General features: G+C 42.3%; 1 protein-coding gene and 2 pseudogenes across 1 annotated transcript; all 3 read right to left on the reverse strand.

The window, feature by feature from the left end:
- Positions 1–691: 691 nt before the first annotated feature.
- Positions 692–2,950, reverse strand: LOC117764032 (tripartite motif-containing protein 16-like). The gene is given in 3 exon segments (XM_034589481.1): positions 692–704; positions 1,327–2,551; positions 2,554–2,950. Coding segments are annotated over 3 exon segments (1,635 nt in total).
- A 6,040-nt stretch (positions 2,951–8,990) lies between these two features.
- Positions 8,991–11,841, reverse strand: LOC117764090 (annotated as a pseudogene).
- A 2,595-nt stretch (positions 11,842–14,436) lies between these two features.
- LOC117764150 lies at positions 14,437–16,030 on the reverse strand (annotated as a pseudogene).
- Positions 16,031–19,076: the final 3,046 nt, after the last annotated feature.

Genomic DNA, 19,076 nt, shown 5'->3' on the forward strand with positions numbered 1-19,076 from the left:
GGTGTGTGTTAGTGGTCACATGTCTGTGTGTGTGTTTCAGACGTCTATGGGGAAGGACGTGACGCTACACGTGTCGGCCAGTAATCCCGCCATGATGTTGTATCAGAAGTTTGGTTTCAAAGCTGAAGAGTACATCCTGGACTTCTATGATAAGTACGACCCTGTCGACAGCATCGAGTGCCGCCGCGCCTTCTTCCTCCGACTGAGACGATGGTGCCGATGAACAGAGCGAGCAGTCCATCTGGACCTGCTGCTGAGGGAGGAGACATGTGACTGTTGGTTACAGCCATCAGGATGAAGCTCCTGATTTCAAGTTAGTAAAAACCCTAACCCTAACCCATAAAAGTCGTGACTTTGTTTTTGTCTGAACTCGTTTCCTTCAATCGTCAGTTAAACACCTGAATGTTTGACTCATTAAAGTCAAAATGTAAACGTTTTTACAGACAAAATATTTTCTTACGTGAACCAATAATCAGCTCATTGATGATGATCAGGATCAATACAGGTTATAAACTATCAGGGAACCTTATTTCTACATTGATTTAGAAAACAACAGTAACATTATTTCTTTCACACACATTCATGTCAGTGTAATTGTAGAATTCTGTCTTTACAAAGTGAGAACTGAATATCTGTGGTGCAGGAAGGTCAGTGTTTGATTGACAGCTGATCTCTGTGCGGAGCAGAAACGTCACGACGACGAACTTTGAGCAACAAACATGGAGACAAAAGAAGTAAATGATAAAAACACAGAATCTAAATCAATCAATCAATCAAATTTTATTTGAATAGCCCATATTCACAAATACAATTTGTCTCATAGGGTTTTAACAAGGTGTGACATCCTCTGTTCTTAACCCTCAACAAGACAAAGGAAAAACGACTAAAAAGACATTTTAACAGGTTAAAAAGAACATAGAAACCTCAGAGAGCCACATGTGAGGGATCCCTCTCCCAGGACGGACTGAAGTGCAATAGATACCTCGTGTAAAGGAGAACATCAGCAAGATAAGATTGATTAGAATAAACATTTTGTAGCATAATGGAAGGTCAATGAATTGATGGATTATTGTCAATAATGGTCGAGTATCTGAGGAGAAATATTATATATCAAGCAGTCTTGTTGTAATCATAGTCCACGGTCAGCTGCCACCTCAATCGTGGTCCACCACCACTATCAGATGCCAACACGATACAGGATCCTCCATTATTATCAGGATCAGCCAGCTAGACACAGGATCCTCCAGGTTTAAATCACTGCTTTTAATAACTCAAGTCTATTTGAGTTTACAGAACTCAGCTGTGGCTCCAGGATAATAATCAAACCAAACTCCAGCATAGAGAGGCTGAGTGAATGTGGTCTGGACTCTGTGGAGGAGAGTCATGGTGTCAGAGACGCTGTAGAAGGACAGAACACCTGCACTGTGATCCAGGTACACTCCTACTCTGGAGGACCGAGGACCTGACACTGGAGTCCTGATCCTGTTGTAAAAAAAGTTATAACTCTTTCTATAACAATGTAACGACCAAGATTTATCATTGTATCCAAATCTACATCCTGAGTCTCCTGCTCTGCTGATATTCTTGTATGTGACTGCTACACTAACTACTGCTTTCACCTCCACCTCCACCTCCCAGTAACAACGTCCAGTCAGACTCTCTCTACTCAGGACCTGACCCCAAACATTGAATCTGTCTGGGTGATCAGAATAAGACTGTTCTTCTCTCATTACTGTTACTTTTCTGTTTCCCTGAGATGATAACAGATGTTTGTGTGCTGTGTTTGGATCCAGTGTGATTTCCTGTGAATATTTTAAGAAGTCAGCTCTGGTCTTGGGCTCTGGTTGTGGCAGTAAAACATCCACTTGAGACACAATCTGTAAAATCTCTGTCTCTGTCTCACTCAGAATGTCCTGTAGTCGACCTCTGACCTGTGACACAGCTGCTGTCACGTCCTCAAAGTACCTCAGAGGACGGATCCTGATGCTGGATGAGTGTGTAGATTCACTGAGTGACAGTGAGGGGTAGTTGTGTAGAAACTGGTTGTGATCCTCTGTGTCTGAGAGCTGCTTCAGTTCATGGTCTTTCCTCTTCAGCTCAGTGATCTCCTGCTCCAGTCTCTCCTGAAGCTCTCTGACTCGACTCACTTCAGTTTGCTGCTTGGATCTGATCTGCTGCTTCACATCAGAGCTTCTTTTCTTCAGCAGACGGATCAGCTCAGTGAAGATCTTCTCACTGTCCTTCACTGCTTTATCAGCAGAGCCATTGACGGCCTCCTCCTCCTGTTGAAGCAGCTTCACATCTTTCTCTCTGTCCTGGACTCCCTGCTGGATTGTTTGTCTCCTCAGCCCGAGCTCTCTCTGCCTCTCAGTCCTTTCTGCTGCAGCTGACACTGTGTCGTGGTCTTTATGTTCATCCACAGAGCAGAGATAACAGATACACTGCTGATCAGTGCGGCAGAACATCTTCATCACCTCATCATGACGAGAGCAGATGTTCTCCTGGAGCTTCTCCGAGGGCTCCACCAGCTTGTGCTTCTTAAATGGAGGTGATGAAGATGAGGCTGGAGGTGTTTTTCACAATAAGACACCAAACAAACCAAACAGGACTTGAGAGCTTTCAGTTTTCTCCCAGTGCAGAAATCACAGGCCACATCTTCAGGTCCAGCATAGCAGTGATCAGCAGGAGCAGCTTGGAGTCCAGTCTTCTTCAGCTCCTCCACTAAATCAGCTAACATGGTGCTTTTCACCAGGACAGGCCTCGGTGTGAAGGTCTGTCTACACTGAGGGCAGCTGTAGCTTCCTCTCTCATCCTCTTTGTCCCAGTGGGTGTTAATACAGCTCAGACAGTAGCTGTGTCCACAGCCAGTAGTCACCGGATCCTTCAGTGGATCCAGACAGATCGAACAGCAGAATCTTTCTCTGTCCAGTTGATTTTCTTGCTGCGCCATTTCACCTGGTGTCATTGACTGTGGAACAGTTTCACTTCCTCTGAACAAAACAGATCTCTGCTCCTCCCTCTCTCCTTCACTTCCTGCAGTGACTCATCTCCAACAGTCCACACCTTGTTGTTCACTGGTCCTTACACGTACACATCTGTGAAGGGAGGAGACAAAGAAATATCCTGACTGGGAGGAGCTGGTTGTGTTGTTGTTGGTTTTTCTGGATTTACTGCATTTCACAGCGGCCTGTTAATACCTGTTGTTAAGAGGAGCTTTCAGTGAGAGGCAGAGTGTGTTATCCTTCATTCACAACATACAGTAACAATGAAAGTCAAATCAAATAGATGCATTTAATAATAATAAATCATATCTTTATTTATAAAGCACATCTCAAAACAAAGACCAACTGTTCCCTGTCTGGTGACTTTCTGCAGAACTGCTTTGTTTTCATACAAAATTTTGTTTAGCTTTTTTAAATAATAGCAGAGTAAATGGTTTTTGAGTTAGATTTTAAAATCTATGAGAAAAGTGAAACATAACTTTTACCTTCATGCAGAAAAGAGAGAGAACACTTCCAGACCTTAAACTTCAGAAACATCGACCTCTAGTGGCAGCTCAGTGTTGTGTTGGCAGTGGTGAGGACTTTAATGTGTTTATGAGATGTGATTTGTTCTGAATGTGACTGGATCTCACACATCCGAGATATAAAACTATATATTCTTGCCATGTGTTTAAAATCACAGCAGGATCATAAAGTACCTTGGTTACCAGCTCCACATGAACATGAAGATCAGAATGCATCACACAGACGTGTTTAAAACCCAAACTGAAAAAACTAAAGACCCAATCAAACCTAGATGGATTTCAAATTTAAAATCTTTAAATATATTTCCACCAATGATGGGTGAAATATTTTTTCTTTCCCACTCAAAAAGCAAATATGCTTTCACTGAAGCTAATGACTGTGAACGGTTGATAGAAAACTGTTTTAATTCCATAATAATAAACCATTCATTCTGATCATAAAGATGCATAATTACATTATCATCCATTTGTTAAAATGAGAAAATGTTAAATCCTAAATTAGTCCAAACCTCCACCCATGTTAAAGAAGAGGAAATAAAATTCCTGGACCTGCTCTAAATCTATGGGTTCTTCACTTGGTCCTCATACCTCATACCTTCAATCAATCAATCAATCAAATTTTATTTGTATAGCCCATATTCACAAATCACAATTCGTCTCATAGGGCTTTAACATGGTGTGACATCCTCTGCCCTTAACCCTCAACAAGAGTAAGGAAAAACTACTTAAAAACCCTTTTAACAAAAAGAACGTAGAAACCTCAGAGAGAGCCACATGTGAGGGATCCCTCTCCCAGGACGGACAGAAGTGCAATGGATGTCAAGTGTAAAGGAGAACATCAAGATAAAGGTTTTAGCAGCATTGATTAGGGTAAACATTTTGAAGTATAACTGAAGGTCAGTGAATTGGTGGATTAATGTCATTAATGGTCAAGTGTCTGAGGAGAAATACTATGTATCGAGCAGTCCTGCTGCAATCATAGTCCATGGTCAGCAGCCAGCAAGATCATGATCCACCATCAAGATCGGATGCCACTATAGTCCACAGTTATTGTCCACTGCCGCCATTAGGATCCATCATCAGCTGCCACCTCGGTCGTGGTCCACTACCAGTATCTGATGCCAACACGATAAAGGATCTGCCTTTGTTATCACGATCAGCCAGCACGATGCAGAATCCGCCATACTGGATCCACCATTACGACCTCTGATACGTGATCCACAGATCCTAATCCATGATGTGGCCACAGCCGCGGCCCTGGGTCTGCGGACAATAAGGCAAAGGGACTCCGGGGAAGAAGTCAAGTCAGTAACATGTATTGATGGGATATGAATTACTTTGATGTGATAAAGATTGAGAAGAGGAAGGAGAAGCTGGAAAGAGAAGCTCCGTGTGTCATGTGTCCCCCGACCTTCTAAACCTATAGCAGCCTAACTAAGAGCAGGTCTAGGACAAGCCTGGACCAGCTCTAACTATAAGCTTTATCAAAAAGGAAGGTTTTAAGCCTACTCTTAAACGTACAGATGGTGTCTGCCTCCCGAACTGAAAGTGGGAGATGATTCCACAGGAGAGGAGCTTGATAGCTGAAAGCTCTGGCTCCTACTCTACTTTTAGGGACTTTAGGGACGACAAGTAAGCCTGAATTCTGGGACAATAGTACCTTCACAAACATTTCATGGAAATCGGTAAAGCAGTTTAATAGTAATCCTGTAATGTAATAAAGAATCAAACACGCAGACAGGAGCAGGTAGTAATGACTTTGAATGTTTATTTAAAGTTATTCCCACTGCAAAAAATAAAATGGGTAAATGAGAAAATAAGGATGTTTGTAAAAAGGACCAGTCCGGACACACAACTGACTGCAGATAACACAGTGACACTATGTATTAAACATTGTTCCATTAAATCACAGTTGTGTGTTGAAGCCTTCAGACAATGTGTGTGTACAGAGTGTGTTGGAGTGTTACCTGCGGAGGGGACTACAGATCTCCGAGAGGAATGATTTCTTCGTTGATAAAAAACTCGATAGTCTCCTCTTCCCAGTCGTCCACGTTGCTGTCCAGCTCATCGGTGTCCACGCCTTGTAAAGACAAAACATACAAACAGTCAGAGATTTTCCTACTTTAAATTAAGGACTGTAGAGGGAAGTGAAGGGTGAGGATTATTAAAGTGAGAGGTCTCACCTTCTATACACAAAGGATGATTGTACGTGGCAAGAATAATAAAAAAATCTGTTTTTACATAACGTACAAAACGGTTGTTGTTTAGTGTTGCTCTGCTGCGTCTGTTTTGTCAACTGACAAATGCTAATTGCGAGTTTCCATTGTTGTGTTGTTTCGGATTTTTTTCATTAGTAACGACAGTCAATCTTAAAAGTCGAATAACGTGACGACTTGACTGTAGGACGTCGAGTCGAGCTCACAGATTTAATATAATGTCCACAGTTACGTAAACAACGTTTACTCTTGTCAGACTGTGTTGGTATTGTTGTTGTTTTTACAGACAAAATATTTTCTTACGTGAACCACATTCAGCAGTTTGTCCAGTAGGGGGAGCTGTGAGACAGTAGCTGTTCCTGGTGGTGTGAAACTGTCGCCCTCTACAGGAAACAGAAAGTAACAGCTGCTGCAGTGTTTCTGTCATGTTTCTATCATCATAAAGTGCCGCCTCCGTATGAATGAGTCCAAACATCAAAAATCAAAGTTCAAGTGGGATCATATTTTTTAGTGCAGGGTTGTAACCTTACATTACACTTGGTGTTTTTCTGTCTCTGAGCACTCACTGTATATCTCCTCCTATTCCTCACTTGACTCTGTCATGAAAACCTAAACATCCATCATGGAACCAAGACCCTGGAGCTGCAACTTAACGACTATTTATAACAGCAGTGAGCCGGGGGGAAACGATGGGGCGGCTGCTGTCTCCACAACAGAAGGACCAGGCAGCTGAAAGTTACAGCCACACCACATTAACACCACCACCCCCCACAGAGAACCAGGAGAATCTACATGTGAAGAAATGACTGATGTGGTTTATATCTTGTGTTAAAGTCTAATGTTGCAGGTTCAGGTACATTCATGTACATTCTATACCTTTTCCAGTAAGTGCTTTATAGATAAGGATTAGCTGACTGGTGTTTTCTTACACTAGGTGTGTTCAGGTTAATGAGGAAGAAGATCTCTGCAGCCTTTAGTGTCCGACCTCACTTTTCCATTAGTGATCAACTATGAACCTGAGAGGTGTGAATGCACAAAGACCAACTGTTCCCTGACCGGTCACTTTCTGAAGAACTGCTTCGTTTTCATACAAAATTTAACTCAGCTTTTTTTTAATTAAAACAGAGTAAATGGTTTTTGAGTTAGATTTTAAAATCTATGAGAAAAGTAAAACATAACTTTTACCTTCATGCAGAAAAGAGAGAACACTTCCAGACCTTAAACTTAAGATACAGCGACCTCTAGTGGCAGCTCAGTGTTGTGTTGGTAGTGGTGAGAACTTAATGTGTTTATGAGATGTGATTTGTTCTGAATGTGACTGGATCACACACATCCGAGATATAAAACTATATATTCTTGCCATGTGTTTGAAATCACAGCAGCATCATAAAGTACCTTGGTTACCAGCTCCACATGAACATGAAGATCAGAATGCATCACACTGACGTGTTTAAAACTCAAACTGCAAAAATCTAAAGCCCCTAATCAAACCTAGATGTATTTCAAAGTTCAAATCATTAAATATATTTCCACCAACGATGGGTGAAATATTTTTTCTTTCCCACTTAAAACGCAAATATGCTTTCACTGAAGCTAATGACTGTGAATGGTTGATAGAAAACTGTCTTTTAAAGGACTGGGGAATTAATTCCATAATAATAAACCATTCTGATCATAAAGCTGCATAATTACATCATTTTCCAATTTCTAACATAAGAAAATGTTAAATCCTAAATTAGTCCAAACCTCCACCATGTTAAAGAAGAGGAAATAAAATTCCTGGACCTGCTCTAAATCTATGGGTTCTTCACTTGGTCCTCATACCTCATCCCTTCACAAACATTTCATGGAAATCGGTGAAGCAGTTTAATAGTAATCCTGTAATGTAATAAAGAATCAAACACGCAGACAGGAGCAGGTAGTGATGACTTTGAATGTTTATTTAAAGTTATTCCCACTGCACAACCTCTCCTGTTGTCCACTAAGGGGAGCTGTGAGACAGTAGCTGTTCCTGGTGGTGTGAATCTGTCGCCCTCTACAGGAACAGAAAGTAACAGCTGCTGCAGTGTTTCTGCTGCTGTTTGATTTTAAAGGTTTTACATGAAATAAAATATGCGACAGATGTTAAACACTGCCCTCTAGTGGATTCTGAACTCTCAAATTCACAAATAGAGCTTATCAAATGTGATGAGAGCTGCAGAACAAACCCTCAGAGGGACTCGATCAGGACACTCTCCAGTGGAACTGTTAGTTCAGATCATGAAAATCAAAAAGAACAGAAACCTACGCAGCAGCAGATAAATATGCCCGTTCACTAAATATGTAAATACAATGAGGACGAGTGGATTCAAACTTTACAGAGATGAGCCGTGATAAAAACAAACCAGGTTCCACATTTACAATGTGACCTAACATCCCATAACACTGATGGACTGTAAATCAAACCAAAGTGAAGTCGATCTGTTGGACATGTTGACGCTCTGAGTTCATTTCATCAGTAAAGTCTGTTCAATGACTCTTGTTCAGTGAGTTCATGGACACACAATCAGTTTGTTTCACCTCCATCTCACAAGTGGAAAAGAAAAGAACCAATAATCAGCTCATTGATGATGATCAGGATCAATACAGGTTATAAAACATCAGGGAACCTTATTTCTACATTGATTTAGAAAACAACAGCAACATTATTTCTTTCAAACACGTTCATGTCAGTGTAATTGTAGAATTCTGTCTTTACAAAGTGAGAACTGAATATCTGTGGTGCAGGAAGGTCAGTGTTTGATTGACAGCTGATCTCTGTGCGGAGCAGAAACGTCACGACGACGAACTTTGAGCAACAAACATGGAGACAAAAGAGTAAATGATAAAAACACAGAATCTAAATCAATCAATACAATTTTATTTGTATAGCCCATATTCACAAATACAATCTGTCTCATAGGGCTTTAACAAGGTGTGACATCCTCTGTTCTTAACCCTCAACAGAGAAAGGAAAAACTACTAAAAAAAACATTTTAACAGGTTAAAAAGAACATAGAAACCTCAGAGAGCCACATGTGAGGGATCCCTCTCCCAGGACGGACTGAAGTGCAATAGATGCCTCGTGTAAAGGAGAACATCAGGAAGATAAGATTGATTAGAATAAACACTTTCTAGCATAATGGAAGGTCAATGAATTGATGGATTCTTGTCAGTAATGGTCGAGTATCTGAGGAGAAATATTATACATCAAGCAGTCTTGTTGTAATCATAGTCCACGGTCAGCTGCCACCTCAATCGTGGTCCACCACCACTATCAGATGCCAACACGATACAGGATCCGTCATTATTATCAGGATCAGCCAGCTAGACACAGGATCCTCCAGGTTTAAATCACTGCTTTTAATGACTCAAGTCTATTTCAGTTCACGGAACTCAGCTGTGGATCCAGAATAATAACAAACCCAAACTCCAGCATAGAGAGGCTGAGTGAATGTGGTCTGGACTCTGTGGAGGAGAGTCATGGTGTCAGAGACGCTGTAGAAGGACAGAACACCTGCACTGTGATCCAGGTACACTCCTACTCTGGAAGACCAAGGACCTGACACTGGAGTCCTGATGCTGTTGTAATAAAAGATATAACTGTTCTATACATGTAACGACCAAGATTTATCATTGAATCCAAATACACATTCTTGTGACTCTCCTGCTGCTGATATTCTTGTATGTGACTGCTACACTAACTAGTCCTCTCACCTCCACCTCCACCTCCCAGTAACAACGTCCAGTCAGACTCTCTCTACTCAGACCTGACGCCAAACAGTGAATCTGTCTGGGTGATCAGAATAAGACTGTTCTTTACTCATTAATGTTACTTTTCTGTTTCCCTCAGATAATAACAGATTGTTTACTGTGTTTGGATCCAGTGTGATTTCCTGTGAATATTTTAAGAAGTCAGCTCTGGTCTTGGGCTCTGGTTGTGGCAGTAAAACATCCACGAGACATAATCTGTAAAATCTTTGTCTCTGTCTCACTCAGAATGTCCTGTAGTCGACCTCTGACCTGTGACACAGCTGCTGTCACGTCCTCAAAGTTCCTCAGAGGACGGATCCTGATGCTGGATGAGTGTGTAGATTCACTGAGTGGTGACAGTAGGGGTAGTTGTGTAGAAACTGGTTGTGATCCTCTGTGTCTGAGAGCTGCTTCAGTTCATGGTCTTTCCTCTTCAGCTCAGTGATCTCCTGCTCCAGTCTCTCCTGAAGCTCTCTGACTCGACTCACTTCAGTTTGCTGCTTGGATCTGATCTGCTGCTTCACATCAGAGCTTCTTTTCCAGCAGACGGATCAGCTCAGTGAAGATCTTCTCACTGTCCTCCACTGCTTTATCAGCAGAGCCATTGACGGCCTCCTCCTCCTGTTGAAGCAGCTTCACATCTTTCTCTCTGTCCTGGACTCCTGCTGGATTGTTTGTCTCCTCAGCCCGAGCTCTCTCTGCCTCTCAGTCCTTTCTGCTGCAGCTGTAACTGTGTGGTCTTTATGTTCATCCACAGAGCAGAGATAACAGATACACTGCTGATCAGTGCGGCAGAACATCTTCATCACCTCATCGTGACGAGAGCAGATGTTCTCCTGGAGCTTCTCCGAGGGCTCCACCAGCTTGTGCTTCTTAAATGGAGGTGACTGAAAATGAGGCTGGAGGTGTTTTTCACAATAAGACCAAACAAACCAAACAGGACTTGAGAGCTTTCAGTTTTCTCCCAGTGCAGAAATCACAGGCCACATCTTCAGGTCCAGCATAGCAGTGATCAGCAGGAGCAGCTTGGAGTCCAGTCTTCTTCAGCTCCTCCACTAAATCAGCTAACATGGTGTTTTTCACCAGGACAGGCCTCGGTGTGAAGGTCTGTCTACACTGAGGGCAGCTGTAGCTTCCTCTCTCCTCCCTTTGTCCCAGTGGGTGTTAATACAGCTCAGACAGTAGCTGTGTCCACAGCCAGTAGTCACCGGATCCTTCAGTGGATCCAGACAGATCGAACAGCAGAATCTTTCTCTCCAGTTGATTTTCTTGCTGCGCCATTTCAGCTGGTGTCAGTGACTGTAGAATAGATTCACTTCCTCTAACAGAAACAGATCTCTGCTCCTCCCTCTCCTTCATTTCCTGCAGTGACTCATCTCCAACAGTCCACACCTTGTTGTTCACTGGTCCTTACACTGACACACCTGAGAAGGGAGGAGACAAAGAAATATTCTGACTGGGAGGAGCTGGTTGTGTTGTGGTTGGTTTTTGAGGATTTACTGCATTTCACAGCGGCCTGTTCATACCTGGTGTTAAGAGGAGCTTTCAGTGAGAGGCAGAGTGTGTTATCCTTCATTCACAACATACAGTAACAATGAAAGTCAAATCAAATAGATGCATTTAATAATAATAAATCACATTTATTTATAAAGCACATCTCAAACAAATAAAGAAAAACTTGTAAAATTAACAAATACAAACTCACTCATAGAAGAATGAAAACTAAAAAGTAGACAGCAGAGATAACCTCTTCCTCTTTTCTTCACCAATCACGGCGCTGGATTCGATGTAACCATGGCTTATGGCGGGGTCTACGAGTGGCGTTCATTCTGGGGTCGTTGTTTATGATCCTGCTCCTCCTCGTGTACTGGGACGACGTCAGGGGCTTCAGCCTCCACCCGCTGCAGGACCCCAGACACGGGTCGCCTCAGGCTGCATCTTGTCCTCTGGCGACTGCCGGCCCGTCCCTCTCTCCCTCCACCGCCAGAGCCCAGACCAGTTCTTCTTCCACCGTCCCCACCAACGCTTTCAAGACAAAACTCATCCCTGAGAAGACGAGAGACAGACAGTAAGACACACACAGAGACAGACAGAGACACACACACACACACACACACACACACACACACACACACACACACACACACACACACACACACACACACACACACACACACACACACACACACACACACACACACATTACTGTGATCGCTTGACTTATATAAAGACTCTATAGATCTCTATACAGGGTCCATGTTTTAAAGCAGAGTCTGACGCTGGTGTGACAGTTTGTGACTCCCCATTGATGAACCAAATGGTTGCCATGGTGATGGAGAAGAAGGCGTCCGGCTGCAATGAGACTGAGACCAGAGCGGCTGTGAGGAAGAAGAGGAAGAAGAGGAAGAAGAGGAAGAAGAGGAAGAAGAGGAAGAAGATGGTGACGAGGCTGACGGCAACTGGGACACGTTCCCTCACCCTGCAGATCAACGATGAACCTGAGAGGTGTGAGTGCACAAAGACCAACTGTTCCCTGACTGGTCACTTTCTGCAGAACTGCTTCGTTTTCATACAAAATTTAACTCAGCTTTTTTTTTATTGAAACACAGTAAATGGTTTTTGAGTTAGATTTTAAAATCTATGAGAAAAGTGAAACATAACTTTGACTTTATGCAGAAGAGAAAAGAGAGAACACTTTCAGAACTTAAACTTCAGAAACAACGACCTCTAGTGGCAGCTCAGTGTTGTGTTGGCAGTTGTGAGAACTTAGTGTGTTTTATGATGTGATTTGTTCTGAATGTGACTGGATCACACACATCCTAGATATAAAACTATGTATTCCTGTGTTTTAAAATCACAGCAGATCATAAAGTACCTTGGTTACCAGCTCCACATGAACATGAAGATCAGAATGCATCACACAGACGTGTTTAAAACCCAAACTGAAAAAATCTAAAGCCCCTAATCAAACCTAGATGTATTTCAAAGTTCAAATCTTTAAATATATTTCCACCAACGATGGGTGAAATATTTTTTCTTTCCACTTAAAACGCAAATATGCTTTCACTGATGCTATGACTGTGAACAATTGATAGAAAACTGTCTTTTAAAGGACTGGGGAATTAATTCCATAATAATAAACCATTCTGATCATAAAGCTGCATAATTACATCATTATCCATTTCTAACATAAGAAAATGTTAAATCCTAAATTAGTCCAAACCTCCGCCCATGTTAAAGAAGAGGAAATAAAATTCCTGGACCTGCTCTAAATCTATGGGTTCTTCACTTGGTCCTCATACCTCATCCCTTCACAAACACTTCATGGAAATCGGTGAAGCAGTTTAATAGTAATCCTGTAATGTGATAAAGAATAAAACACGCAGACAGGAGCAGGTAGTAATGACTTTGAATGTTTATTTAAAGTTATTCCCACTGCACAACCTCTCCCTGTTGTCCACTAAGGGGAGCTGTGAGACAGTAGCTGTTCCTGGTGGTGTGAATCTGTCGCCCTCTACAGGAAACAGAAAGTAACAGCTGCTGCAGTGTTTCTGCTGCTGTTTGATTTTAAAGGTTTTACATGAAATAAAATAAGGGACAGATGTTAAACACTGCCCTCTAGTGGATTCTGAATTCTCAAATTCACAAATACAGCTTATCAAATGTGATGAGAGCTGCAGAACAAACCCTCAGAGGGACTCGATCAGACACTCTCCAGTGGAACTGCTAGTTCAGATCATGGAAATCAAAAAGAACAGAAACCTACGCAGCAGCAGATAAATATGCCCGTTCACTAAATATGTAAATACAATGAGGACGAGTGGATTCAAACTTTACAAAGATGAGCCGTGATAAAAACAAACCAGGTTCCACATTTACAATGTGACCAAACATCCCATAACACTGATGGACTGTAAATCAAACCAAAGTGAAGTCGATCTGTTGGACATGTTGACGCTCTGAGTTCATTTCATCAGTAAAGTCTGTTCAATGACTCTTGTTCAGTGAGTTCATGGACACACAGTCAGTTTGTTTCACCTCCATCTCACATGTGGAAAGAAAAGAACCAATAATCAGCTCATTGATGATGATCAGGATCAATACAGGTTATAAAACATCAGGGAACCTTATTTCTACATTGATTTAGAAAACAACAGCAACATTATTTCTTTCAAACACATTCATGTCAGTGTAATTGTAGAATTCTGTCTTTACAAAGTGAGAACTGAATATCTGTGGTGCAGGAAGGTCAGTGTTTGATTGACAGCTGATCTCTGTGCGGAGCAGAAACGTCACGACGACGAACTTTGAGCAACAAACATGGAGACAAAAGAGTAAATGATAAAAACACAGAATCTAAATCAATCAAATTTTATTTGTATAGCCCATATTCACAAATACAATCTCATAGGGCTTTAACAAGGTGTGACATCCTCTGTTCTTAACCCTCAACAAGAGAAAGGAAAAACTACAAAAAGACATTTTAACAGTTAAAAAGAACATAGAAACCTCAGAGAGCCACATGTGAGGGATCCCTCTCCCAGGACGGACTGAAGTGCAATAGATGCCTCGTGTAAAGGAGAACATCAGAAGATAAGATTGATTAGAAAAACACTTTGTAGCATAATGGAAGGTCAATGAAATCATGGATTATTGTCATAATGGTCGAGTATCTGAGGAGAAATATTATATATCAAGCAGTCTTGTTGTAATCATAGTCCACGGTCAGCTGCCACCTCAATCGTGGTCCACCACCACTATCAGATGCCAACACGATACAGGATCCGCCATTATTATCAGGATCAGCCAGCTAGACACAGGATCCTCCAGGTTTAAATCACTGCTTTTAATGACTCGAGTCTATTTGAGTTTACAGAACTCAGCTGTGGCTCCAGAATAAATAAACCAAACTCCAGCATAGAGAGGCTGAGTGAATGTGGTCTGGACTCTGTGGAGGAGAGTCATGGTGTCAGAGACGCTGTAGAAGGACAGAACACCTGCACTGTGATCCAGGTACACTCCTACTCTGGAGGACAGAGGACCTGACACTGGAGTCCTGATGCTGTTGTATAAAAGTTATAACTGTTTCCATAACACTGTAACGACCAAGATTTATCATTGAATCCAAATCTACATCCTGAGTCTCCTGCTCTGCTGATATTCTTGTATGTGACTGCTACACTAACTGCTCCTCTCACCTCCACCTCCACCTCCCAGTAACAACGTCCAGTCAGACTCTCTCTACTCAGGACCTGAGGCCAACCATGAATCTGTCTGGGTGATCAGAATAAGACTGTTCTTCTCTCATTACTGTTACTTTTCTGTTTCCCTCAGATAATAACAGATTTTGTGCTGTGTTTGGATCCAGTGTGATTTCCTGTGAATATTTTAAGAAGTCAGCTCTGGTCTGGGCTCTGGTTGAGGCAGTAAAACATCCACTTGAGACACAATCTGTAAAATCTCTGTCCTGTCTCACTCAGAATGTCCTGTAGTCGACCTCTGACCTGTGACACAGCTGCTGTCACGTCCTCAAAGTTCCTCAGAGGACGGATCCTGATGCTGGATGAGTGTGTAGATTCACTGAGTGGTGACAGTGAGGGGTAGTTGTGTAGAAACTGGTTGTGATCCTCTGTGTCTGAGAGCTGCTTCAGTTCATGGTCTTTCCTCTTCAGCTCAGTGATCTCCTGCTCCAGTCTCTCCTGAAGCTCTCTGACTCGACTCACTTCAGTTTGCTGCTTGGATCTGATCTGCTGCTTCACATCAGAGCTTCTTTTCTTCAGCAGACGGATCAGCTCAGTGAAGATCTTCTCACTGTCCTCACTGCTTTATCAGCAGAGCCATTGACGGCCTCCTCCTCCTGTTGAAGCAGCTTCACATCTTTCTCTCTGTCCTGGACTCTGCTGGATTGTTTGTCTCCTCAGCCCGAGCTCTCTCTGCCTCTCAGTCCTTTCTGCTGCAGCTGACACTGTGTCGTGGTCTTTATGTTCATCCACAGAGCAGAGATAACAGATACACTGCTGATCAGTGCGGCAGAACATCTTCATCACCTCATCGTGACGAGAGCAGATGTTCTCCTGGAGCTTCTCCGAGGGCTCCACCAGCTTGTGCTTCTTAAATGGAGGTGACTGAATGAGGCTGGAGGTGTTTTTCACAATAAGACAAACAAACCAAACAGGACTTGAGAGCTTTCAGTTTTCTCCCAGTGCAGAAATCACAGGCCACATCTTCAGGTCCAGCATAGCAGTGATCAGCAGGAGCAGCTTGGAGTCCAGTCTTCTTCAGCTCCTCCACTAAATCAGCTAACATGGTTTTTCACCAGGACAGGCCTCGGTGTGAAGGTCTGTCTACACTGAGGGCAGCTGTAGCTTCCTCTCTCATCCTCATTGTCCCAGTGGGTGTTAATACAGCTCAGACAGTAGCTGTGTCCACAGCCAGTAGTCACCGGATCCTTCAGTGGATCCAGACAGATCGAACAGCAGAATCTTTCTCTGTCCAGTTGATTTTCTTGCTGCGCCATTTCAGCTGGTGTCAGTGACTGTAGAATAGTTTCACTTCCTCTGACAGAAACAGATCTCTGCTCCTCCCTCTCACCTTCACTTCCTGCAGTGACTCATCTCCACAGTCCACACCTTGTTGTTCACTGGTCCTTACACTGACACACCTTTGAAGGGAGGAGACAAAGAAATATTCTGACTGGGAGGAGCGTTGTGTTGTTGTTGTTTTTTCAGGTTTTACTGCATTTCACAGCGGCCTGTTCATACCTGTGTTAAGAGGAGCTTTCAGTGAGAGGCAGAGTGTGTTATCCTTCATTCACAACATACAGTAACAATTAAAGTCAAATCAAATAGATGCATTTAATAATAATAAATCACATCTTTATTTATAAAGCACATCTCAAAACAAATAAAGAAAAACGAGTAAAATTAACAAATACAAACTCACTCATAGAAGAATGAAAAACTAAAAAGTAGACAGCTGAGATAACCTCTTCCTCTTTTCTTCACCAATCACGGCGCTGGATTCGATATAACCATGGGCTTATGGCGGGGTCTACGAGTGGCGTTCATTCTGGGGTCGTTGTTGATGATCCTGCTCCTCCTCGTGTACTGGGACGACGTCAGGGGCTTCAGCCTCCACCCGCTGCAGGACCCCAGACACGGGTCGCCTCAGGCTGCATCTTGTCCTCTGACGACTGCCGGCCCGTCCCTCTCTCCCTCCACCGCCAGAGCCCAGACCAGTCTTCTTCCACCGTCCCCACCAACGCTTTCAAGACAAAACTCATCCCTGAGAAGAACGACAGACAGACAGTAAGGCACACACAGAGACAGACAGAGACACACACACACACCACACACACACACACACACACACACACACACACACACACACACACACACACACACACACACACACACATTACTGTGATTGGTTGACTTATATAAAGACTCTATAGATCTCTATACAGGGTCCATGTTTTAAAGCAGGACGTCTGACGCTGGTGTGACAGTTTTTGACTCCCCATTGATGAACCAAATGGTTGCCATGGTGATGGAGAAGAAGGCGTCCGGCTGCAATGAGACTGAGACCAGAGCGGTCGTGAGGGAGAAGAGGAAGAAGAGGAAGAAGAGGAAGAAGAGGAAGAAGAGGAAGAAGATGGTGACGAGGCTGACGGCAACTGGGACACGTTCCCTCACCCTGCAGATCAACGATGAACCTGAGAGGTGTGAGTGCACAAAGACCAACTGTTCCCTGTCTGGTGACTTTCTGCAGAACTGCTTCGTTTTCATACAAAATTTAACTCAGCTTTTTTTTTATTAAAGCAGAGTAAATGGTTTTTGAGGTAATTTAAAAATCTATGAGAAAGTGAAACATAACTTTGATCTTTATGCAGAAGAAAAAGAGAACACTTTCAGAACTTAAACTTCAAAACAACGACCTCTAGTGGCAGCTCAGTGTTGTGTTGGCAGTGGTGAGAACTTAGTGTGTTTTATGATGTGATTTGTTCTGAATGTGACTGGATCACACACATCCTAGATATAAAACTATGTATTTTGTCTTTTAAAATCACAGCAGCATCATAAAGTACCTTGGTTACCAGCTCCACATGAACATGAAGATCAGAATGCATCACACAGACGTGTTTAAAACCCAAATGAAAAAATCTAAAGCCCCTAATCAAACCTAGATGTATTTCAAAGTTCAAATCTTTAAATATATTTCCACCAACGATGGGTGAAATATTTTTTTTTCCACTCAAAACGCAAATATGCTTTCACTGATTCTAATGACTGTGAACAGTTGATAGAAAACTGTCTTTTAAAGGACTGGGGAATTAATTCCATAATAATAAACCATTCTGATCATAAAGCTGCATAATTACAACATTTTCCATTTCTAACATAAGCAAATGTTAAATCTTAAATTAGTCCAAACCTCCACCCATGTTAAAGAAGAGGAAATAAAATTCCTGGACCTGATCTAAATCTATGTGTTCTTCACTTGGTCCTCATACCTCATCCCTTCACAAACACTTCATGGAAATCGGTAAAGCAGTTTAATAGTCATCCTGTAATGTAATAAAGAATCAAACACGCAGACAGGAGCAGGAAGTGATGACTTTGAATGTTTATTTAAAGTTTATTCCCACTGCACAACCTCTCCCTGTTGTCCACTAAGGGGGGCTGCGAGACAGTAGCTGTTCCTGGTGGTGTGAATCTGTCGCCCTCTACAGGAAACAGAAAGTAACAGCTGCTGCAGTGTTTCTGCTTCTGTTTGATTTTAAAGGTTTTACATGAAATAAAATATGGGACAGATGTTAAACACTGCCCTCTAGTGGATTCTGAATTCTCAAATTCACAAATACAGCTTATCAAATGTGATGAGAGCTGCAGAACAAACCTCAGAGGGACTCGATCAGACACTCTCCAATGGAACTGCTAGTTCAGATCATGAAAATCAAAAAGAACAGAAACCTACGCAGCAGCAGATAAATATGCCCGTTCACTAAATATGTAAATACAATGAGGACGAGTGGATTCAAACTTTACAAAGATGAGCCGTGATAAAAACAAACCAGGTTCCACATTTACAATGTGACCTAACATCTCATAACACTGATGGACTGTAAATCAAACCAAAGTGAAGTCGATCTGTTGGACATGTTGACGCTCTGAGTTCATTTCATCAGTAAAGTCTGTTCAGTGACTCTTGTTCAGTGAGTTCATGGACACACAGTCAGTTTGTTTCACCTCCATCTCACATGTGGAAAAGAAAAGAACCAATAATCAGCTCATTGATGATGATCAGGATCAATACAGGTTATAAAACATCAGGGAACCTTATTTCTACATTGATTTAGAAAACAGCAACATTATTTCTTTCAAAACATTCATGTCAGTGTAATTGTAGAATTCTGTCTTTACAAAGTGAGAACTGAATATCTGTGGTGCAGGAAGGTCAGTGTTTGATTGACAGCTGATCTCTGTGCGGAGCAGAAACGTCACGACGACGAACTTTGAGCAACAAACATGGAGACAAAAGAAGTAATGATAAAAACACAGAAT

Source organism: Hippoglossus hippoglossus, chromosome 1 (genome assembly GCF_009819705.1).
Source record: "Hippoglossus hippoglossus isolate fHipHip1 chromosome 1, fHipHip1.pri, whole genome shotgun sequence".
NCBI lineage: Eukaryota > Metazoa > Chordata > Actinopteri > Pleuronectiformes > Pleuronectidae > Hippoglossus > Hippoglossus hippoglossus.